At 46.0% G+C, this 25,640-nt stretch overlaps 1 protein-coding gene across 1 annotated transcript in view; it reads left to right on the forward strand.

The window, feature by feature from the left end:
* RTN1 (reticulon 1) overlaps positions 1-25,640 on the forward strand; it is a 293,390-nt gene that overhangs the window by 143,401 nt on the left and 124,349 nt on the right. The window contains exons 2-3 of the mRNA XM_075330280.1: positions 386-1,111; positions 19,915-20,688. Of these exons, the coding sequence (XP_075186395.1) occupies positions 386-1,111; positions 19,915-20,688 (1,500 nt within the window). The remainder of the gene's footprint in view (positions 1-385; positions 1,112-19,914; positions 20,689-25,640) is intronic.

The following is a 25,640-nucleotide window of genomic DNA, read 5'->3' on the forward strand; positions in this document are numbered from 1 at the left end:
TCTGTGATTCAGAATGCGCTGTGACATTCAGATCCCCCCGATATCACATCAGGCCGTGTCTCACTCGTGACATTACTACCTGAATATGTAGAAGTCAGAGTGATATGAACAGAAACGCAAAACTAAAGAAAAAAGAAAATATGATGTAACTTTTTGTATACAGTAGAGGAAGTTCGGCACTCCGCCACTATTTACGTGCATGGATAGGGTCCCAACTCTTAAAATATATTCCAAAAAGGAATCCGGCACTCAGATACAGATTCCTTTTTTAAACAACTTTTTGTATAACCTAAGAAAATAATGTGTGAGCGTAATAAAACGTAACCTTCACCTAAACGTTTAATATATTTTAAAACTTTTTTAACTTTTCATCTTGTGTTTTTAGATTACATAAGCAGCAAGAAGTTACCCATGGATGAAGAAGGAGCGTTCTATACATCTCTGACGTCAGATGAGCATTATGTGTCTCAGCCGGACTCCAACTACTTTACTGGGATTCTTAAAAGGGGAGATGTTAGCACGAGCTTAGACGACGAGGAGCAACTAAGCCCTGGTTCTCGGTCTCCACAAGAAATGCCGGCCTTCCAGTCTCGAGGGTTGTTTAGTTCAGATTCAGGTATTGGGATGACACCAGCTGAAAGCAAAGATGTGATCAAAACATTGTCTGATCCCATGGAAGATGATAAATTAGAAGCTTACAAGTATATTGACATCAGCAGGTCCCCAGAGAGCAACCCAAAGCGTTCTCCAGAGGGTGATGAGAAAAAGCCCAGCCCTATGGGATATGATTACTCTTACGAGGCTGCTACAAAAACTTTTCAAAAAGACCAACATAGCGACAAAGCAAGTGAAGATCTGTCGTTTGCACCTTACATGGAGGAACCTGGTAACAGTATGGGACTGTATAGTGACACGGGAACCAGAAATACTAAAACGTCTCCAGTAAAAATCACGCTTACTGAATCTTCTATTGATAATGACTTTAATGAGAGCTGTGAGGATCTGTCTGACGTAGGGTTAAAACCAAGTTCTGATATAGTCCCAACAGTTATGGTGTCTGAACCAGAGGACGACAGTCCAGAGTCGCTTACGCCACCATCCATAGAAACAGGTAAGATCATAATAACCTTATATTGTGTGCACCATTAAGTCCTCCTGTTACTTTAGATAACTCTTCAGAATAAGATATGTTTACGTGAGATGTCCAGAAACACTGTTATATTATATGACTCATGTCTTGCATTTTTTTTTAGTTTTCCTCTTTATAAACTGTATATCTAATTTTCAGTTGTCTCTGATCTAGTATGTGGAGGCTAGCTCCTATGATGACTCACACAGCACACACAGACATGAGGGATTCCTGCTGTAACAATTATGTAGATACTCTGAAATCTGATAGCGTGGAATATATGGAAACTGAGACAAGGGTTGGGTAAATACTCTGTATTAACAAATAATAAACACAGTGTAAATAGCAGAAAATAACAGAAGGTAATTACAAATTAAATGTTAGTTCAAACTGCACTAATATGTGAATGTCCAGACAACATATGCAGTATTGCGCACAGCAAACAAATACGTGAATGTCCAGAATAATATGCAGAAGTATGCACAGCAAACAAGTGGTGAATGTCCAGAATAATATGCACAGCAAATAAGTGTTGAATCAAATGTTTTGAGAAGGAATTACAGGGCACTGCTCAGCATCAAATTTATCTTATTGGAGCAATCATTCACATAAAATGTGTGGCTGCGTTTTTTTCTTCCTCAGCTATCCAAATGATTTGGCAGAATCTAACTGCTTCATACTGTGAGGGCCGGGGAGGACTGGTAGGCCCAGGAGGTGGATCCACTGGACCGAGCACCCCACCTGGAGGGCAGGGTACACGGTAGCTGGAGCACTAACGTGGCAGGAACGGGTGCAGGTATCAGGAAGCAAAGACAGGACCAGGTCACTAAGGTCACAGCGTACTTTAAGGCAGTAATAGGAAACAGGAACAAAGACCTGAGTACTTAGCTCACAAGACAAGGCATAGAAACACAAGCGATGATCAGGCGCCGCCCACATGGAGAGGCCAGTATTATATACTCAACACAGCCTCAGGTCATTTCCTGTTGCAGCAGTGCTGGGGCTATAAGACCAGGTGAGTGGGCGCGGCCCGGACCTATACAGAACATTAGTCAGAATCAGACTCCTGAGACCAGGAACAGGACTCTGGGGAGCATGAGCGGGGATGGCAGGCGTGACCGGTGGATGCATGGACTGGACCAGTGAGGAAGGAGCGGTGGTACGCTGGCGAGGCTGGATCAGTGGGTACAGAGCGGTGGCGTGACGCAGATGGGACTGGCTCAGTGGTTACGGAGCGGTGCCTGGATGGTGAGACCGGCTTAGTAGGTAAGGAGCGCTGCTGGGACACCGGGAGCGTGACAGTACCCCCCCCTTGAAGCCCCCCTCTCCGAGCAAAGGACCCCCGAGGTACCCGGGACCGAGCCCCCGGACTGTAACCCAGCGCAAAGGAAAGGAGGGACGGCTGACCCCATGCACCCTTCCGGACCGCAACACGCTTAACCGAAGATTTTCGAGCAGTGGCAACGGAAGCAACGGAAAGGGAAGGACAGTCAGAAGCAGGACTGGAATCCTGGACGACCGGATCGGGCGTCTCGGACCGGGTATTGGTCATAGTCTCATCCTCAGTAGCCACTGGACTCAAAGTTTCAACTCTAGAAGGCGGGGAAATCAAAGTCTCATCTCCAGAAGATGGTAGAATCAAGGTCTCGGATGCCTGGGGCGGTGGAACGTCACTGGATAGCGTAGTCTCTTCTTCAGGATCCTGCAGCTTGACTGAGTCAAGTGCCAGGGGCTGAGGAACAGGCTGCAAGCAGGTTTCGTGGCACAAGGGACTCCAGCGGGTAATCGCGCCAGAGCGCCAACTAATAACAGGCTCATGGAGTTTCAGCCAGGGCAGACCCAACAGGAGCTCAGGAGCCATCCTCGGGATCACATAGAAGGCGATGGTCTCTGTATGCGAAGTGCCAACCTGGAGGCTCACGGGCTCGGTGGTAAACCGGACAGGTTCGTAGAGCGGTTTGCCGTCTACAGAGGCGAACCAGAGAGGCTTCTTCAGTGGAGTGACAGGGACCTGATATTTGTCTACCGTGGCCTGGTGAATAAAGTTGCCTGCTGCCCCAAAATCGATGTGGGCCTCAGCTGAAAACCGAGTCCCCTCTATCGTCACCCGGACAGTCTGTTTAACTGGAACCAAAGGGATTTCGGTGGCAAGGGTGGCGGTTCCCACCATCCCTTGGACCTGGGGTCTACCTGGTTTCTCCGGGCAAGAACAGAGCATATGTGAACCGTCTCCGCAATAGAAGCACAGGCCCCGGGCGAGCCGTTCTGCACGGCGTTGCTTGGCTTGGGTCAGACGGTCCACTTGCATGGGTCCTGGCGATTAAGTCACGGAAAGGCAGGGACGAGGGTGCGGTAGGTTTCTGTGGGGGCAAGACGTGGCAAGGTGGTCGCTTCTCCTGGACTACCTCCTGGGCACGCTCCTGAAAACGGAGGTCAATCCGAGTGGCCAGGGAAATCAAAGCGTCCAAGGTTCATGGAACGTCACGGCCGGCTAGTTCGTCTTTGATGCGGCCAGAGAGACCTTCCCAAAAGGCCGCCGTCAAGGCCTCATTGTTCCAGCCCAGCTCAGAGGCGAGCGTGCGGAACTGGATGGCGTATTGGCCGACGGTCAGGGTCCCTTGGCGTAGCCAGAGAAGCGAAGAGGTCACTGCAGTAGTTCGTCCGGGCTCATCGAAGGTACTTCGGAAAGCTTGCAGGAACTCCTGGATGTCGGTGATCATCGGGTCCTCATTTTCCCACAGGGGGTTAATCCAGGCCAGGGCTTCGCCTTCCAGGTGTGACATCAGGAACGCCACCTTGGCCTGGTCTGAGGCAAACAAGTTCGGGAGCAACTGGAAGTGCAGGGAGCACTGGTTCAGGAAGCCTCGGCAGGACTTGGGATCCCCTGCGTAGCGAGGCGGAGCAGCAAGGCGAAGTTGCGAGGCTGTGAAGGAACCTGGTTCAGACCTGGAGACTGGTTGCTGGGTGGACTCAGACGAGGTGGCGGTCTGCAACGTATATAACCGGTGGTCCACGGACGCCAGGAATTTCATCATCCGGTTCAGGGTTTCACACTGTTGTGCCAGCTCCTGGCGCAGCTCAGCCAGCTCTGAATTCTGTGTCTCAGCGGGATCCATGGCCTGTGCTCCAGCGGGATCCATGGCCTGATCATACTGTGAGGGCCGGGGAGGACTGGTAGGCCCAGGAGGTGGATCCACTGGACCGAGCACCCCACCTGGAGGGCAGGGTACACGGTAGCTGGAGCACTAACGTGGCAGGAACGGGTGCAGGTATCAGGAAGCAAAGACAGGACCAGGTCACTAAGGTCACAGTGTACTTTAAGGCAGTAATAGGAAACAGGAACAAAGACCTGAGCACTTAGCTCACAAGACAAGGCATAGAAACACAAGCGATGATCAGGCCCCGCCCACATGGAGAGGCCAGTCTTATATACTCAACACAGCCTCAGGTCATTTCCTGTTGCAGCAGTGCTGGGGCTATAAGACCAGGTGAGTGGGCGCGGCCCGGACCTATACAGAACATTAGTCAGAATCAGACTCCTGAGACCAGGAACAGGACTCTGGGGAGCATGAGCAGGGATGGCAGGCGTGACCGGTGGACGCATGGACTGGACCAGTGAGGAAGGAGCGGTGGTACGCTGGCGAGGCTGGATCAGTGGGTACAGAGCGGTGGCGTGACGCAGGTGTGACTGGCTCAGTGGTTACGGAGCGGTGCCTGGATGGTGAGACCGGCTTAGTAGGTAAGGAGCACTGCTGGAACACCGGGAGCATGACACATACTGTGGTGCTCATTCTTAGGTACAGAACATCCGTAAATAATGTATAGGAGAAACGAAGGCACTCACGAGTTCTTGCTGTGCAGGAAAAAAAATGTATTCACAGGTGGAGGTTACATGCTGTGGCAGCGGGAAGGGGGAAGACAATTTTCGGTCTTCCCTTTCCACGCTGCCACAGCATGTAACCTCCACCAGTGAATAAATTTTTTTTCCTGCACAGCATGAACCGGTGAGTGACTTTGTTTCTCCTATACATTATAAACAAGTGTTGAATGTCCAGAAGTTATTTGCAGGTGTGCGCACAGCACTAATACATGAGAGTCCAGAGGTTATATGCAGAAGTGCGCACAGCAAACAAACAGTTTTGGTGTACTTCCTATGGCTGAACAAAGTCCCGCATAAGTCCAGTTCACAGCCCGTACAGATAGAGTCCTTTATAAAGAACACTGATCACTAACCGAGAAGCTAGTTCTTACAGACCAAGGAAGTCCAGCAATATTAGCTCTTCTCCTAGGAGTCTTAAAGGGAGAGAACCACAGCAAGGATCAGGTTACTGCACCGTAGACTGCAGGCAGCTGAACAGTAATAAGGTGAGGCAGAGCACAGAATAAACATGCAGCAGCAGGAAGTCCAAAAACAAGCCAACAATGACTCAGGAGCCAGCAGCACAAAATACTCAGGCAAGGAATAAATCCCGAGACAGGACTTATAAGCAGGGCAAACAGGAAGTTCAAGGGCAAGATGAGGCAACAGACTCCATCTTGGACGAGGGCAAAAAAACACAATAAGTTCAATGGAAAATGGAAACCCTAGACTTTACACCTGCTCTCGGTAGCATATATTCAGAAGCAGCAGCAACATGGAGGACATTGTACTGCAGTACTGAGCAGTGTAGCTGTGAATCCAGCTGTGAGGGAGAGATGAAACACTTACTATAAAAAGGTTATAAAGTTTCTTATATGCACTTATACTATTGATTTACTTGTAACATTGAGCATTAATGCAACTTTAGCTACAAACAGTATAGTTCTATTATTTACGAGACGCCCCGTACAATGACGTACCCGCCAGTTTAATGGCATTTAATATTTCACTTATAGAGGTGGGCTATTGTGTAATCATTACCTTAGAAATGTTCAAAAATATAGCACAGAGCAGGCGAAGGGGCGGCAGACAAACTCCTGGACTTGGTTCACAGTGCACATAGATTGATGGTATCAAACCTAGCCAAGTTCCTTTCAATTAGCTGTATTGGGAGCTGTAAGCTGTGGCAGACAATAAAATATTGTGCAGCCGCTGTTCTGTGTCCTTGGCAAACACCGCAGTGCAATGTATTGGGTACAGTTTGAAAGGTATGATCAACAAATATGTAGGTAATTTTTTCTTTCTTTTTTTTGTTGCTTTGTGGGTTAATGGAAAAATTGCATGGAAAAATCCTCACTTGTTAAAGGGGTTGTCTTGGAATTAAAAAAGAAAAATATAGCTGCTTACTTCATGCACGTCAGTGGAGCTGGGCTACAATCATAGATGTCACCAATAAACTGGTTAGAAAATGTTTTTTGGAAAAAAAAACAGTAAAAATCAGCCATACTTTTTTACTTTTTTAATCCTGGCCAGTCCCTTTAAAAGAGCTTTTTAATTTTAGGCCTTTAGTGGTTTACTGAGTATTCACATCCTCATTAATAGCGCACATATAGGGAATATTTACTGATCCTTTCCAAACTTAAAGGGGTTGTCCAGTGAAGATAATTTAACGCCCATCCATAGTATAGGTAATAAGTGAGAATTTGGTGGAGTTCTGATACTGTACAGGCACCAATCGACACAACAGGGTACTTTTAAAGGGAACCAATAACCAGGATTTTCGTATACACTGGAACCTTGGTTTACGAGAATAATCTGTTCTGGGAGTGTGCTTGTAAAACAAGTTATTCGTCTAGCAAATCAAAATTTCCCATAGGAAATAATGCAAGCTCAGACAATTCGTTCCACAACTTGATAAATGTCCCATCCTGGTCCCCTATTGTGTCATTCCAAACACGCACAAACACACACATATCCTGCTCACCTTACCTTCCGTTCCATCGCCGGCCTCCCGGTTCTTGTAGTTCGCCGGTACAGGATGTGTATCAGGTAACCATCGTGACGATGGAGGAACGTCTCCTGCCAGGGCGCTGACGTCAAAGACAGGAGACGCTTGCCTCTGATTGGTCAGCGCGCTGCCTTTGAGTAGCGGCTGACAGCCGAAGTTCCTCCATCGTTGCAATGGTTACCCGACACACATCCTGTACTGGCGAACTACAAGAACCGGGAGGCCGGCGATGGAACGGAAGGTAAGGTGAGCATAATATGTGTGTGCTTATGTGTGCTTGTGCGTGTTTGTACGTATTTGTGCAGAGTGGAAGAGCGGGTCAGAGCGTGGTTAAAGTACGAAAATGGAAATGTGTACGGTGAGTATTTGCTCGTACAGCAAAGCTGGCTCGTAAACTGAGTTACAAATTTACAGCAAGCTTTGCTCGTATAGCGAAATACTCGCAAACCGGTTTACTCGTAAACCGAGGTTCCACTGTATAAGCTAAACCCAGTGCTGTACTGGCACTATCAGGCTGATTCTATACATGCATTTAGTGGTCAGCTCAGATGTTTGGGTTTTAAAATCCAAAAAACTAAAGTTTATACAATTAGCTGCTTGTTGAGTGACAGTTGCAATGGAGCAGATCATATATTCATACTTATCCCCTCCCTCTGTTAGAATTAGAATAAGTATTATACAAACAATTCACTTTGTTGCAGGACCTGTGTGAGGTCATACCCATGTGACCTCGTATCCAGCCTTGTAGGCTGAGGCCCCGACCCTTCTGGTCACATGGGTATGACCTCACACAGGTCCTGAAACAAAGTGAATTGTTTGTATAATACTTATGCTAATTATAACAGAGGGAGGGGATAACTATGAATATATTATCTGCTCCTCGGCTCATGTCACTCAACAAGCTGCTAATTTTATAAACTTTACTTTTTTGGATTTCAAAACCTAAACATCTGAACTGACCACTACAGGTATATATAGAATCAGTCTGATAGTGCCAGTATAGCACTGGCTTTAGCTTATATACAAAAATCCTGGTGACTGGTTCCCTTTAATCTTATTAGCCCTGTTTAGAAAGGAGCAGCAGTCCACATGTCCATTCAGTGCTCCATTCATTCCCTATGGGGCTGCCGAGCGCTGCACTCACTTTTTTCAACAGCAGAGAATACATGGAGCGGCAGTTCGTCATCTGCATTTCTGCTCCATTGTAATGCGCTGTCCTGCAGATCAGTTGGATCCTGTGGCTAGCTGATAATATTTCTGCAGTGGACAAGCCCTTGAAGGAGGTCATACAACTTAAATGTTAGGGGCCGAACTCGAACTTGGCTCCATAATACACATAAATGCGTTGCTGGGCTTTCATGGGGGAGAATGCTGCTACTAGACACTTCTCAAGGCAGAAAATTTTTCCCCAGGGAAAATAAGGAACCGGTCTTTGCATTTAAAAGGAACCTATCAGGTGCAATATGCATCCGGAATCATAAGCAGTTCCGGGTTCAGGTTGCTAATCCCTGCCTAACTGTTCCCCTATCTAGTAGCATAGATAAAGTGATCTTTAGAAAACGTATTTCTAAACATCCTTTATGATATGCTAATGAGCACAGGGACTAGTCGCAAAGGTGTTATGTCCTCCGGCTAGTCAACCCTCTTAGCATGTTAGCACGCCCACAGGGGCGTGCTCACATTCTATTCAATGCCCATTGCCCAGCGTCATCATCAGCGGTGACGCGCGTACCTGTGTCGGTTGTCACCGCTTCAGAACACTGGGTTTAGGGTCAATGCGCATGATTAGAATGCCCCGCACTTCCGGTCATGCGCAGTATGAAATCGGGTGTACGCGTCTAGGCTTCAGAGAGGTCCAGTGCGCATGACTGGAAGTGTCAGAAGTTCTGATCATGCATACTGACCCTAAACACGCCGTTCTGAACCAGTGACAATGGACACAGGTACGCGAATCACCACCGATGACGCTGGGCAATGGGCATTGAATAACATATTAGCACACCCATGTGGGCGTGCTAACATGCTAAGAGGGCAGACTAGTCAGGGGATATAATGCTCTCGCAACTAGTCCCTGGCCTCATTAGCATATGATACAGGATCTTTGGAAATACTTTTTCTAAAGATCCCTTTATCTATGCTACTAGATACAGGGACAGATAGGCAGGGATTAGCAATATGCACCTGTAGCGCCCCACAGGGCAGGTCTTTTAACCTGCTCATTGCTGGGCCGGGGGTGCAGATCCTCTGCATTGTCACGGGGTGGCCTGGCCCGGTTCTGTTGCCCCGAGGCATACAGGAAGGAGGGTTGGAGGGTGGCAGTGAGGATGGAGGTAGTAGTCGGGGGTTAGGGTAGTCTAGTAGGATCGTGACACCACCTGTGGTATGCAGCCAGGGATGGGGGCCGCCGCTGAAGGGTCTCTCACCGGGGCAGAAGTTGGATGCAGCCAGGATGGTGTCGCTCCCCACAGGTGGAGCGGGGTTACCCCGGGAGGATGGCAAGGGTGGTAGTGGTAGTCCCCGTTGGCGCCGCAGCGCTGGGTGCTGGAGCCGGTAATGGAGAGGCAGAGAAAGGGGCTGCGGTTCCAGGTCTTTTACTCACAAATCTTTCAGGCGCTGCCCCAGAGTACTGTTTTCTGCCACGATGGGCTCCAGCCGATCCCAGATCCGTGAAAGGTCAAGTCCAGTGTGTGTGTCCGCCAGTGAGCTCTCTCCTCCTTTTATGCGCTAAGTATCGGACCCCCGTGGCGTGAAGCACTTGAGGGTCCCGGTGTCAGTAAAGTGTCCCATTCTGTATGCTGATAGCGCGGTTCCATTATGGGCCCGGTCCTCAACCCCGGATCCTATATGCTATTTGGTGACTGTTCTAGCCGTTACCGTGACCCTTGCAGAGTAAGTAGACAACGTGAAGTATGCCTGCCCTAGGATTCTGTATCCCGACAGCGTCGGTCCTGTGCAAGCAGCTGCCCTGCTTCTCCCCAGCGACTATGTTGAACACCTGGACCCACAGAGGTGCTCGCAGTACGTCCCCTCTGCTCTGTGTCTGAAGCTGAACTCTCCTATTCTTGTGTGTTGTGTATTCTGAGCTGTTGCCCCCAGTCGCTGACACCGACTAGTTCACTACTGTCACTAGGTCAATCTGCTCTTCCCTCTATGCTACTAACTCCCCCTGGTAGTTGCTTCTCCCTGACCCTGAGTCCCCAGTCCAGTGGATCTGGGGAGACCCTGGTGCGATGGAGTCCTGTAAACCCACCACTGTAGTGACCCCCCCTACTGTGATCCGACCCTGGCCCAGTTCCCATTGTGGAGGGCAGCCACTGACTGTATATTTGTGTATGTTTCGCGGGCGGAGGAGGGGACGCTGCGCTCTCCCACTGCTCGGGTCCGGCCACAGCTGCGGCTGCTCGGTGGTGGCTCGGGCGGTGGGCCGGATCCCGGGGACTCGAGCGGCGCTCCTCACCCGTGAGTGAAAAGGGGATTTGATTGTGGGGATTTGGTTATTGTCCGTGACAACACCCACGGTTGTGGTGATATTGGTGACACCACCGCTGCTCTGGACGGGGATCCCGGGAGTGATGACTGGGAGCAGCTTTGATGTTAGTTCTCCCCTCCGTGGGTAGGGGGTTGGTTGTCCCGGGGATGGATGGCAGGCGGGTTACGGGGCCTGGTGAGGTGCAGGGTCGCGGGGGCAGCCCTGTGCCGCACGGCACGGTGGTACTCACTCAGCCAATGATGAGGACACAGTTCTCGGTAAAACACACGGCTGGATGGACGGGTCCCACAGACGGCTGCGGTGTTGTTTCTCCCGGCAGGTTGATGGTGACTGCCTTTCCCTGCACCTATGTACTGTAACGGTTCCAATGGGTTCCCACCGGTAACCCGCTCCCCGGCTTGGATGTGGGCCGGAGGAGCCCCTTTTGCCCGCAGGCTCTGGCCCTGGGAACGGTAGCCTTGGCAGTGGCTGTGTTTCCCTCTCACGGTTGGACTGTTGCCTTCTGTCGGGACTTGGCTGCTGGGAAACCCAGGAGGTTCCCTTCGCTAACGAATTTGGCAAATTCACGGCGACTCCTAGCCTTGCCGGGGTCCGTAAGCCCCTGCCGGATGGTGCTGGCTTCTCTTTGCGTACCGGTCCGGTACCGCCGGGCCCCCGCCCGTCCACGGTCTTTACGGTAAACTTCGATAGGCCACTCCTGCAGACGGTCACCACCGTCTGCCAACCTTGCTGATCCGTCCGGGCCACACACCCGGACCAACTTCTGTCTGCTCCTTTACCACTTTCCTTCCTCTCACTTTCACTTCCCTCACTCAACTCCAAAACTCAACTGCCTGGTTTTCCCGCCTCCAGGACTGTGTACTCCTCGGTGGGCGGGGCCAACCGCCTAGCCCACCCCCTGGTGTGAACATCAGCCCCTGGAGGAAGGCAACAAGGGTTTGTGTCTGACTTTGATGTGCCTGACCGGGAGTGTGGGGTGTGTAGGTGTTGTTCTCTGTGGCCCCTGGCTTGTCCAGGGCGCCACATATGTTTAAACCGGCCTCGACCTTCCTTGGACCTAGAATGAGTACTACACCCTAATGGGGGTGCAGTACCCTGTGGCGCCTGAAGCCACAGGGGCACCACACACTAGAACTGCTCATGGTTCTGGGTACATACTGCACCTGACAGGTTCCCTTTAACCTGCAAGATCCCTATCTTGTCTGACAAATGATGTGAGAATCAGGAGGCCCCTATTACACATTAGATGGTCATGTGTTACAGGGAGGCTCTATATTCTTCAGCATGGTGGCTCAGTGGTTAGCACTGTTGCTTTGAAGCACTGGGGTCCTGGGTTCAAATCCCACCAATGACAACATCTACAAGGAGTTTGTATGTTCTCCTCTTGTTTGCGGGGGTTTCCTCCAGTTTCCTCTCACATCCCAAAGACGTCCTGATAGGGAGTTTAGACTGTGAGTCCCAATGAGGACAGTGATGATCCCATATGTAAAGTGCTGAGGAATTAATAGCGCTATATAAGGGAGTAAAATAAAACAATAAGTAAACCTTGATTCTCATGTATATGGGGGCCTTTAGATTGAATAGTCTAAATATGCACCAATTTTTATAACTGCAGCTTATGTTGGGTTTTTAGACTTTTTTACCTATCTTTACACCACCTGATAGGCTCACTTTGCACCATTTTTTGCACCTAAACTCTGGCACATTTTAGCATTTTCAGCCATGCACCTTGTCAAACAAGTGTCTAAAACACCTAGCAGTATCTAAAACCAACATTATGTGCTAAATCCTATGATATGAATATACTGCAGAGGGCAATAAAAGTAATTTGTCAGCAGGTTTTTGCTATTTTGTCTGACAGCATCATCACTTAGGGGCAGAAAGTCTGATTCCAGTAATGTTTTTTTAGGCTGTGTTCTGTAGTTTCAATACAATCAGTGTTTTATCAGCAGGAGATTATCATTAGTTCTCATGTGCAGGCTAGTCCAGCCTATGTAACCCCACCCCGCATCCCTGATTGGCAGCTTACAGACAGTAAGTTACCAATCAGGGGTATGGGTGGGGTTATACAGAGTTCAGCATTCTGAGCACTGCTACATCTACAGCAGAGAAAAACAAGGATTATATCAAAACTGCAGAATGTAGTCCACAAAAAAACCACGTTGTTGAAAAAAAAACTAGAAATTGATTGAAGATCCAGTGATTCCCAAAGAATTGGTCACTATGTAAAGTTTTCGGTGCAGATTATGGTATTAGACACATGACTTCATGTATACCGAAGGCTTTTCTATAATCAGGTTTTGCAATTTGTAAATAGCTCTTATTGAATAATTTATGGAAAAACTCTCTACATATTGCAGCAATGATGTCGTCAACATGAGCAGCGCTCTGTCAATGCTGACAACGGCATACGTGTCCAAAATGATGATAACGACAATCCAATTGTTCATTAATGCAATCGCTATAAACTAATACAGGCGAGCGCATAGATCAATATAACCACCAGACGCTAATGAAGCCGTCACATATAGCATAGGACACCCACTGCCAAATGAAAGAGGATTGCTAACAACATATGCAAAAACACATTGATGTGCTGCAGAACCGGCCAATAATACTAATGTGAATTAATACAATTGTCTTAAAGGGAACCTTTCATCAACTTGTCAGTTATTATTTGCTTTATTACCTAGTGCATGCTGCTCTATGAAAATGGTGAACAACCTAGAGAGAGAACCTGCACTGACATACACTTAATACATCAGATTCTGGATGCCTGCAGCCACCACTAGAGGGAGCCAAGGAGCTAACTGCATACTGCATTATCATTGAGTTCAATGTATAAACTGTATGCAGTAACCTCCAGAGCTCCCCCTAGAGGCAGCCGAAGGAAACAACATTTTATTATTAAATTCTATGGCCATGCACAGGATGTAAAGCTCTATATCAGGAAAAACAAAGTTTCAACTGATGTATTGAATATCCATTGGACACTTCGTATTAGCATAGGACACGTAACAGATAAAAACTTTGTTTTCTTAGGTTGGAAACAGCTATGTTTAGACTGGTATCCATTAAATCTATCTAGCTGTAATACTGATTTGGGAGCAAGGGGGTAAAGAGTGCTGATAGTGTCTTTAAAAGTGACAGATTTTTGTGACTTGATAGTTGCCACTTTTAAAAGTAAATGGCATCTTCAATCAATAGCATTATCAATAGTTCCTCCTAGAAAAATCTGGATTATTCTTATTGAGATTGTTTGTATAGAATTGGCATTGGAAGGTGATCCTCATTGATATGCTACTCTTATCTTATAAGGTATCAGATCCTCGCTTATTTTATTACTTTAGTGCTGGAGTGGTGCTTCTAATCTACAGTGCCTTGCGAAAGTATTCAGCCCCCTTGAATTTTTCAACCTTTTCCCACATTTCAGGCTTCAAACATAAAGATAAAAATTTTAATCTTATGGTGAAGAATCAACAACAAGTGGGACACAATTGTGAACGAAATGTTTTGCTTATTTTAAACTTTTGTAAAAAAGAATAAACTGAAAATTGGGGCGTGCAATATTATTCGTCCCCTTTACTTTCAGTCCAGCAAACTCACTCCAGAAGTTCATTGAGGATCTCTGAATGATCCAATGTTGTCCTAAATGACTGATGATGATAAATATAATCCCCCTGTGTGTAATCCAGTCTCCGTATAAATGCACCTGCTCTGTGATAGTCTCAGTGTTTTGTTTAAAGGGAACCTGTCATCAGAAATTTACCTGTAAACCTAAAAGTTCCCCCCTCTGCAGCTCCTGGGCTGCATTCTAGCAAGCTTCCTATAGTTTTTGTGGCCCCTTTTATACCAAAATAAATACTTTATAAACTTGTACCTTTTCGTATGCAAATTTTGTAAATCGTCCATGGGGGCGGGCTCTCTGGGATCCGTTGCTGTTTTTCCAGCAGATTTACGCCGCCCCCGAACGCTGAATTTCAAACCTCAGGATGCCGCCCCTGGGCGCCTGTGGCCCCGCGCATGCGCTGTGCGACTGTAGCGGTGCCGAGCACTGTGTGCACGTGTGACCGCTGGTGACTCTTTGCGTGGGCACGAGGTTATGGGCGGCGCTGTGAGTGTCATCAGCAAGTGACGCCCTTAACCTCGTGACCGCACTTTCCCCTTTGCCTCCTGCGTTCTGCGCAAGCGTCTCCTCGTAACCTGTGGTGGCCTGATCCGCTCCTCCCATCTATTTCCTGCTGCAGGGCAAGATGGGAAAGGTGACGTCGGATCATTTGGCCAGCGCTTGCGCAGAGCGCAGGAGGCAAAGGGGAGAGCACGGCCACGGTATTATGGGCGGGCACTTGCAATGCAATCACATAATATCGTGCTTGCGACCACGTCACCAGCAGTCCTCGCGTGCACGGGACCTCGGGCGCTGTGGGCGGCGTCCTGATCTATAAAATGAAGCAATGGGGGATGGCGTAAACCAGAAGGAGGGACAGTAACCGACACCATACGGCCCGCCCACATGGACAATTTACAAGAATTGCAGGCAAAAAGGTACAACTTTATAAAGTGTTTTATTTGGTTTTAAAGGGGGCACAAAAAGTACAGGAAGCTTGCTAGAATGCAGCCCAGGAGCTGTAGAGGGGTAATCTTTTAGATTTAAAGCTCAATTTCTGATGACAGGTTCCCTTTAAAGCACAGATAGCATCATGAAGATCAAGGAACACAACAGGCAGGTCCGTGATACTGTTGTGGAGACGTTTAAAGCCGGATTCGATTACAAAAAGATTTTTACAACTTTAAACATCCCAAGGAGCACTGTGCAAGCTATCATATTGAAATGGAGGGAGTATCATACCGCTGCAAATCTACCAAGATCCGGCCGTCCCTTAAAAATTTCATGTCAAACAAGGAGGAGACTGATCAGAGATGCAGCCAAGAGGCCCATGATCACTCTGGATGAACTGCAGAGATCTACAGCTGAGGTGGGAGAGTCTGTCCATAGGACAACAATCAGTCGTACACTGTAGAAATCTGGCCTTTATGAATGAGTGGCAAGAAGAAAGCCATTTCTCAAAGATATCCATAAAATGTGTTGTTTAAAGTTTTCCACAAGCCACCTGGGAGACAGCAAACATGTGGAAGAAGGTGCTCTGGTCAGATGAAGCCAAAATCGATCTTTTTGGGCACAATGCCAAACGATATGTTTGACATAAAAGCAACACAGCTCATCACCCTGAACACACCTTCCCCACTGTCAAACATGGTGGTGGCAGCATCATGGTTTGGGCCTGCTTTTCTTCTAGGAAGATGGGTGGAGCCAAATACAGGACCTTTCTTGAAGAAAACCTGTTGGAGTCTGCAAAAGACCTGAGACTGGGACAAAGATTTGTCTTCCAACAAAACAATGATCCCAAACATAAAGCAAAATCTACAATGGAATGGTTCACAAATAAACGTATGCAGGTGTTAGAACGGCCAAGTCACAGTCCAGATCTGAATCCAATCGAGAATCTATGGAAAGAGCTGAAAACTGCTGTTCACAAACGCTCTCCATACAACCTCACTCAGCTCCAGCTGTTTGCAAAGGAAGAATGGGCAAGAATTTCAGTCTCTCGATGTGCAAAACTGACTGCAGGTGTAATCTGTCATGATTGACTCCTGGCTCAGCTGGAGCTAAGCCGTTTTTTTAGTTTCACTTCTGATGCAAGTCACGTTAGGGGTTAATCCTTTCTGCCTCGTTCTGGAGGTCAGGCTGCTTTATTAGGGCACTGTTTCTCTTGGACTTCGCCAGTGATACTTCTGGCTCTGCTGTGTTCTGCTCTTGAGTTACCTGTTGTCTGCCCTGCCCGCTCCTGACCTCCGTGTTCACCTGACCTGGTAACCTCCTCTGTTGTCTGTTTCCATCAGTGTCTCTCCCGCTGTCTCCCTGTTCGTTCCTTATCTGTTTACCTTTATTCTGTCTTGTCTTCCCACTCCCCATCGCTTCTAGGCTCTGATTTCCCGGGTACTGACTATTTGCTTCCCTCTGACTACGTTTAGACTTTGCCCTTGTGTACTTACAAGACCTCATGTTGTGACACGGCTTTCTGACGATTCTACTGCCATCTGGTGGGCTTGACTAGTATTACCTCTGCTAGGGAATTCCCTGCTCATACGTTTCCTCCACTTTTACGCCCCCTAGTGGTTTACCAGCTAACTACCTTCTCAGATAGTTTCAGGAATCCTCTCAGTCCCACATTACTGCGCTGTACTGCTATTGTACATCTTAGAGTACAGCGTGACATAATCGCAGCAGAAGGTGGCGCTACAAAATATTAACTTAAAGAGGACAAATAATCAAATAATATTGCACGCCCCAATTTTCAGTTTATTATTTCTTACAAAAGTTTAAAATAAGCAATACATTTCGTTGAACTTCACAATTGTGTCCCACTTGTTATTGATTCTTCACCATAACATAAAAGTTTTTATCTTTATGTTTGAAGCCTGAAATGTGGGAAAAGGTTGAAAATTTCAAAGGGGCCAAATACTTTTGCAAGGCACTGTATATCCCCTGCCTCCTGTCTTATACTCATCCTCCAGCAGCTTCATCTTTTATCTCCATCGCTCTATTCGGTCTGCATCTGTTTGTGACCTGCTAGCAGCTCCAGTGTTTTATGGAGCGCGCCGGAGGTTACAACTCAATACTAGTCTATCAGAGCCTCGTTGTGGCCTCATTCTGGCTCTCATAGAGTTGTATTGGGAGCTTGTGATATAATTTCTGACTTCCGGGCAGTCAGAGGTTGCGGACACAAGATGGTGCCACTGATAAAAGGTGAAGACGCTGGAGGGTGAGTATAAGAGCGGGGGCAGGGGACTTAGATTATTAGAACCACTCCTGTGCTCAAAAATATGCTGGTGTGGTGCTTTAAGTATAGTTACAGCTTAGCTTTTTTTTTGTTTTGTGTTTGCAGTTTTTTTATTTGAATGCATTTGTTTTTGGGGACTAAAAAGCTTTATTTTCAATGGAGTTTCATTAGAAATTGGGACTGTTTAGCTCTACGTATCACAGTACAATGCTGACTGCAGAATAGGTAAACAGTAAATGAGTGAGTTTGTTCTATAAGCCTTTTCTCCTCAACGCCTCTAAAAAAATCTGCTTTAAATATTTTTCAGAAGAGATAAGACAAGAGTCAAGCTAACCAATGGCATTAGTTCTATAGCATTCTATTCACACTCTGTGTCTCTGTCAACACTCAACACTCAAGGTTCACGCTACCTCGCCTTCTGTCTCCTCTCCTCTTCCTTAGTTGCCTCAAGCCCCCCACTATATGACAGACTAACTATACGTTCGTCCCTTTTCCTCACTAAGTCTTCACTGATTCCTCCGGAATGAACCATCACTTTCCCTTTCACTTAACCCCTCCCATGGTGGGCTATTCCCAATGCTTAACCACTGCGACTCAACAGTCTGACCACTTCCTACACAAGTGCTATGCATTACATTACCACACACCATAATTACTATGCATTATGCTTTATATGCTACATCACACTGCACAATATGTACAGAAGACGTAGGACATTGTCCACATTACACGAAAAAAACGCGATTGGTGTCTTCAGGGGCAGGAACATGACAGTCAGAGTTCACCACTCTTACACTGTGATACATATAGGCTGTAGAAGCCAAATGAACTATGCCAACTGGAAAATGTTATTAAGCTAAAAAAAAATGCATGTGAGTAAAAAAGGCTCCATATTCTTTAAAAGAGTTGCCCTGTCTGAAATGAAAAGTCTGCTGTGACACTGCCATGATTCCCATGTATGTCCAGAGCAATTCGTCAGTTTCGTGACATGTACGCAATTTGCATACTTGCAGTCCCATGCAGACTAGTCTTAATAGAAGAGAATCGAGAGGAGTCAGACTAGACTAGTCTGCATGGGACCGCAAGTATGCAAATTGCATACATTTCACACGACTGCCCACTCGCATGTGGCAACAAGGGTAATTATGACAGTGTGTGCATTGCACACTGTCACAATTTGTCAGTTTTCAGTCACATAGTGACTGCAGACTTTTAATTTCAGACAGGAGAACCCTTTTAATAATTGGCCCTTAAGATCTAAGACTTAAACCACCATGCATGGCAGTATTCTGGTCCATAGTTTTGCATTAACATTTGTAACACAAAAATAGGATTGGAAGTTAATGAGAAAATCTATAATGCAAAGACTTGTTTGTTTTACATATTTGAGATCTACATGCTGTTAGTGATAAAATTTTTTTTTACTAAATACTGTCTAGGGCTATGTGCAAAAAATACATACAGTTGCACTCTAGAATGCTAAAAATGAATACTGGAACTCTGGTAATACATTACTGTTATAGGAATATTTAAAAAAACAAACAAAAAAACTTAGCTTATGTATTGGCCAGTGCATGTGAGCCCGGTAGCCAGCGGCAAGGTGATCTCAATATACTGGGACCCTAACTTAAATGCCTCTATCTGGGTTAAAAACCTACATGTCTGGGCAGGAAGGATCCAGCTATAATGGAGTATGGATACAGCCTGGTTATAGGGTGGAGTGCTCAGTCAGAAATGCACTACAAATATATCAGAGACTGAACCGCACATCCAATAGGTGTGAACAGGTGCTAGCTGAAAACACAGTATAACTACAAAATACATACAGCTGCACTCTAGATTGCTAACAATGAATAAGGAAACTCTGGTATTGCATTACTGCCATAAGAATATCTGAAAACAGAGACACTTAGCTTATGAATTGGCCAATGCATGTGAAGCCAGTAACCAGAGACAAGGTGATCTCAATATATACTGAGCACTCCGCCCTAGTTATATTGTGTTTTCATCTAGTACCTGTTCACACTAGTTGGATGTGCAGGTCAATCTTTTGATATATTTTGTTGGGCTATGTGCACACAGAATTTATTTTTTTTTTAGTTTTTGGTGAGGAACCTGAACATAAAACTGTCCAAATAAACCTCAAAAGCTTGAAGCTCCTCCAAAACTTGGAATTTCTGCTCCAAGAACTCAGCAAAAAGACTCCATGTGCACATACCCTATAAAAGCGTAACACACATGTGTTTTTAGAAAGTTTTGTATCTAAGGTATCTGAAAGTATTTAAATTAAAAGAAGGTCTGTTAAAGAAGTTTTCCATCTTTTGTCTAGAAGTGGGAAATATAAGTTTTTCATAAAGATCCACTTTTCAAAAAGATGGAAACCCCCTTTTACTTGTTATTTTTAAGACGCCAGTATGAATCCATGTGGGTTATATAATGGTCAGTATATTCATGAAAATGTTTAATATTCATCATTATTGACAAACAGAGGGTAAAATGGAAAGAAGTTTAATCTGCATAATGTCTCCAAGGAATTGTTCTCCTCACCATGTTTTTTTTTTTATTTCTGTTATCGTTTGCATCCAGATGGATATACAGGACCATCTGGCTCAGAGAAACAGAGTAAATTCCGAATATCTGAAGATGAACTGATCAGCGCCATGAAAGCAAAGGAGGCAACAAAAGGCTTTCCTTATGAAGCAGCTGAAGAGCAGAAACCTCATAGTGTTTACTCCGAAAAACAAGATTACAAAAGCGTGCCTGCGCTAGCAGCTGTCCCGTCTTCGCTAGATAACGAAGCTTCGAGCACTGAATCTGGTGACTCTGAAATAGAACTGGTTTCAGAAGACCAGCTGGCAGGAGAAGAGGCAATGCAATCTGCTTACATGACATTCAGTCACATTGGTGGCCCTCCACCATCACCTGCTTCCCCATCCATACAATACAGCATACTTCGGGAGGAACGTGAAGCCGAACTGGACAGTGAGCTCATTATTGAGTCATGTGATGGTTCCTCAGCTTCTGAAGAGAGTCCAAAGAGAGACCAAGACTCCCCAATGATGAAACCAATGATGGACATTATCGAAGAAGAAAACGGTTCAAGAACCGAAAGTTTTGATGCTTCAGACTTCGACTCTTATAGCTCTACAGAAAGGAAGCTTAATATGGAGAACCTGGCAGAATCGGCTGCTTATATGAAAAGCTCCTATGCTGAAGGAAGATCAGATTTGTTGATGATCAAAAAAGATGAAGGACTGCACCAGAGAAAGGCGACAGAACCAATGGTTTACCAAAGTAGGGTCTCTGCAAAAGCCAACACAGGGGCAACAAGTCCAGGGACATTGCTTAGTAAGAAGAAAGGTAATTTTGACTTTTTTTTTTATCTTTACCTCAGACTGATAGCATTAAATGAAAATATGATATTTGGATATAATGACATGTACATATCATGTAGTTCTGTAATGGATCTAAGCTTTTAAGTGGAGTCTATCAGTAGTTTGGACTCTACAAAGCTACTGACATCTCTAGAAAAGAAACATGCAGAGGTGTCAAACATTCTTTTGGGCAGTGGTGGATACTACAGGTGGTCTAAAGGGAGTCAAGGTCTATTGGAGCAAAAAATGTCCTATCCCTCCCTTTGTGTTCTTTCTACAGTGCCAAGTTAGCTTCTCATAGCTAACTCAGTTAATGCTGCCATCACTATCCTTTTGTTACATCTATGCCTGTGCTCACTCCTCTCCAGTTTGGGCTGATATTGTTGGACTAATGGTGCCATTATCATGCTAGGTACGGGGGAAGTACCCAGTGAATGGTGAAAGAGAAGGGAAGGGAAACCCTGGGTCTAGGGAAGGGGGAGATGGTGACCCCTGACCAAGCCTAGCACTGGGCCCTGGGTTCACTTATTGCCCTAAATATTCTCTGCACCTATGTGCCGAGCTGGATACCTGGCCCTAGGCTGACCCTGATCTGGGAGCCGATGGGATGAGCTCTTCCTCAACCCCACTAGATGCTAAAGGACACACAGGGATAACAAACAAGGGAAAATAACAAACAACTTATCTCAAAGTAGATACAGGGACAGGGACTGCAAAATGCAACTATGGACAGAGCGACGTCGCAGGGAAGGTAAGTCCATGTGACGGGTGTAAGCAATGTTGTGCACGGGCAGCAATTTGCCCATATCGCTCAACCGACGGGGGCGGGTACGCTCACTAGCGATATCGATACCGATATCGCAGCGTGTAAAGTGCCCTTTACTCTTGTTTCTCTGCCACTGCCAAGTGTTAGTTTGATTTCTGTTTCTGACTTCTGCCCTGTTTTGATAACTTTGCTGCCTACTCTAGCCCATTGTGACCTCTTGGTATTGACTTGGATTTCTGACTATCCTTTACCAGTCTGATCTGCCTGCCAGCAGCCACTCTGTTGACCCAACCCAGGGCCACCACAGAAGGCTAAATCCCTTTTCCGGGATTAAATGGAAAATTCTAGGGCAACTCCTGTGATATGTTAAACGACGTGGCTAACACAAAGCCTATCTGTGCAAGCCCTATTTAGAGCTGTCAGGATTGCAGCACATTTCACCCTGGTAGTTGCCCAGCTTCAGAGCATTGGTCAAGGCAACCAAAAGGCAGGTAAGGGAGACACAAGACATGGTAAACAGGTGGGAAAAAAGGGAAAGTCCCTGTGCTATTGAATAACGCTGAATGACATCTATTATGTCATGGGACAACCCTAATAGGCTTCTAGTTGGACTCTACAGCCATTACTCAAAATCAGAGTGGAGCAGCTGTGAACGGCTTAATGCAGAAAGCCAAGAACTGACCGATCTCATTCAGCGCAGGGCAATTAATGTTACTTTTTCTTCTATACTGCTGCTAAAGCTTTGCCCAAGAGTATGTTTTAATAGAGCCACACGTCTTCATTCTAGAGCTGTGAGCAATTTTGCAATGTCAAACCTGCTGATGGATTTCCTTTTAAGAAACCTATAAACATTAGATCAGTGATTCCCAACCAGGATTTTCTGTTGTGTGGTCAGGGCACAACTGAGTTATGAGAAAAGGTGCTCCATAACTTGGTGTTTCATGGAGAATACAAGTATTTACTATGAGATCTAGGAGATCTAGTAGGTCCTCTCTATTGTCTGCAGCGCTGACATCACATCAACGGTTCTGCAGCCAATCAGTTAGTCAGCAGCTTAAGTTGTCTCTACGGACAGAGCCACTGAGCTAAGTTATTGTCCACAGTTCTGTCAACCTGACGTTAGCGCTGCTGACAATAACAGACAACACTGGGAGCAGCGGCGGGAGAATCCGTGATGGAACCTAGGATGTGTGAGTAAAGGAAAGTTTGTTTTTTGAAACCGAACTTTCCAACAAATGGAAAATCTCTTTAAAGTGATCACTTGGGAGTAGCGATGGGCGAACTCGAACTGTAAAGTTTGGGGTCCATACCGGGCACTCAGTGTTCGTGCACGGACCCCGAACATAAACTCAGGGAAATCCATGTTACTTTTTGGGTTTAGCCACTCAGATAAAGGGCTAGGGGGCTGCAAAAGTAATGAAAATAGTGATTAAATCAGGACAATTATACTTACCAAGTTTCTGTGCAGCTGTCACACTGCTTCCGTGTCCACTCATTAAACCTTATGAATATTACCTGCTTCCCCCGCCCACACTCTGTGACAGCATCTGTGATTGATTGCAGTCAGACTGCGCCCCCCACCCTCTGTGCCGGCATCTGTGATTGGATGTCCTCACACTAGCTGTCTGGGTCCCCGAAGTGGAGTGTAAAAATAAACAACTTGAAGAAATGATATGCGGTCCCCCATATTTTGATACCCAGCGCAGATAAAGCAGATAGCTGGAGCCTTCAGTCCTCAGCTGTGTGTTTTATCTTGGCTGTGTAGCAAAAGACAAGGGACCCCACACAGGTGTTTTTTTTTATTTATTTAAGTAAATATATATTTTGTTTTTTTATTTATTTTTTTAATTAGGTGTGGGGTCCCCTCAATTTTGATACTCACCCAAGATAAAGTAGACAACTGGGGCTGGTATTCTCAGGCTGGGGAGACCCATGGTTACTGGGCCCTCACCAGCCTAAAAATAGCAGCCCGCAGTCACCTCAGAATTGGCGCATCCATTAGATACGCCAATCCTGGCTCTTACCCGGCTCATCCCAGTTGCGCTGGTGTGGTGGCAATAAAGTTAATATAATTGGTTATTGATAGCTTGGATTTGTCAAAAAATCATAGCCACCACGAAGCCCTGGATTAGTAATAGATAGGGGTCTATGAGACCACCCCATTACTAATTGTATAAGTTAAAAGGAATAAACAACAAAGCACAGAGAAAACTCCTTTATTAAAGGAAAAAAAACCTCCTTCTCCAATTTATTAACTCCCAAAACACTCCTGCAGGTACGACATAATCCACACCATGATCATCTCACCTTTGCTACATCCTGAGGTCGCAGCACGTGGTCACATTAGAATACGTGACTGATCACTGCGGCCTGCAGGAAACACTAACAGAGCCGCAAGTGTGAGAGCGGTGATGTCAGTCAGTGCAGCTGAGGTCACAGCTGTCTGTTCCAATGGTACCCCAAATGTGACTTCAGGTGAACTCATTGAACTCAATTCCGGTAATCTGGCTTGGAGTTCAATGGTCCTGGATTATTGACTTCAATGATGCCAGATTACCTTATTAACCAATTAACCAACACCATTCAACTCAATGCTGGATTACTGGAATGAGCACACATCCGGTAATCCCAGGATTGAGTTAAATGAATTCACCTGAGGTGAGTTCACCTAAGGTCACAGCTGTTGGTTCCCATGGTACCCCAGCTGTAATCTCAGCTGAACTCACCTCAGTGGAACTCACTGAACTCACATCAGATGGATAGAGGAGAGCCAGGGAGGTTTCAAGTGCGTTCAGCTACATCAATATACAGTACAGACCAAATGTTTGGACACGCCTTCTCATTCAAAGAGTTTTCTTTATTTTCAGGACTCTGAAAATTGTAGATTCACATTGAAGGCATCAAAACTATGAATTAAAACGTGTGGAATGAAATACTTAAAAATGTGTGAAACAACTGAAAATATGTTTTATATTCTAGGTTCTTCAAAGTAGCCACCTTTTGCTTTCATTACTACTTTGCACACACTTCGCATTCTCTTGATGAGCTTCAAGAGGTAGTTACCGGAAATGGTTTTCCAACAGTATTGAAGGAGTTCCCAGAGATGCTTAGCACTTGTTGACCCTTTTGCCTTCACTCTGAGGTCCAGCTCACCCCAAACCATCTCGATTGGGTTCAGGTCTGGTGACTGTGGAGGCCAGGTCATCTGGCGTAGCACCCCATCACTCTCCTTCTTAGTTAAATAGCCCTTACACAGCCTGGAGGTGTGTTTGGGGTCATTGTCCTGTTGAAAAATAAATGATTGTCCAACTAAACGAAAACCGGATAGAATAGCACGCCGCTGTAAGATGCTGTGGTAGCCATGCTGGTTCTGTATGCCTTCAATTCTGAATAAATACCCAACAGTGTCACCAGCAAAGCACCCCCACACCGTCACACCTCCTCCTCCATGCTTCACGGTGGGAACCAGCCATGTAGAGTCCATCCGTTCACCTTTTCTACAAAGACACGGTGGTTGGATCCAAAGATCTCAAATTTGGACTCATCAGACCAAAGCACAGATTTCCACTGGTCTAATGTCCATTCCTTGTGTTCTTTAGCCCAAACAAGTCTCTTCTGCTTGTTGCCTGTCCTTAGCAGTGGTTTCCTAACAGCTATTTTACCATGAAGGCCTGCTGCACAAAGTCTCCTTTTAACAGTTGTTCTAGAGATGAGAATGTGTGTCCAAACTTTTGGTCTGTACTGTATAGGATAGGTTGTCTCTCAGAGGTCATCCTGACATGTGAAGAAAGATTTTTTTTTTCTTTTAAAACAGTGAAACATTAACATACTCTACACCGAGAGGTGGTGACACTGGATATTCTCACAGCATTTACAAAAGAGCTAGACGTTTATTGTACTGCTAATGGCAGAAATGGAGAGCAATGAGAGATATAACGATGAATGATGTCTATATAATCTACGGATATCGCTCCGCTCTCATGTAGGGGTCAGAACGTACTTTATGTTTTTTTTCCTCGTTAGACCGTACAGATGCAGCCACCTTCCCTGGAGACTGAAAGATGGCAACTATGAAGGAGAGGCTTTTCCTTAGTTTGTGGTTTTTATAAGATACCCAGTTTGTGTATATATATATATACAGTGCCTACAAGTAGTATTCAACCCCCTGCAGA

This window comes from Anomaloglossus baeobatrachus, chromosome 12, assembly GCF_048569485.1.
Source record: "Anomaloglossus baeobatrachus isolate aAnoBae1 chromosome 12, aAnoBae1.hap1, whole genome shotgun sequence".
Lineage (NCBI taxonomy): Eukaryota > Metazoa > Chordata > Amphibia > Anura > Aromobatidae > Anomaloglossus > Anomaloglossus baeobatrachus.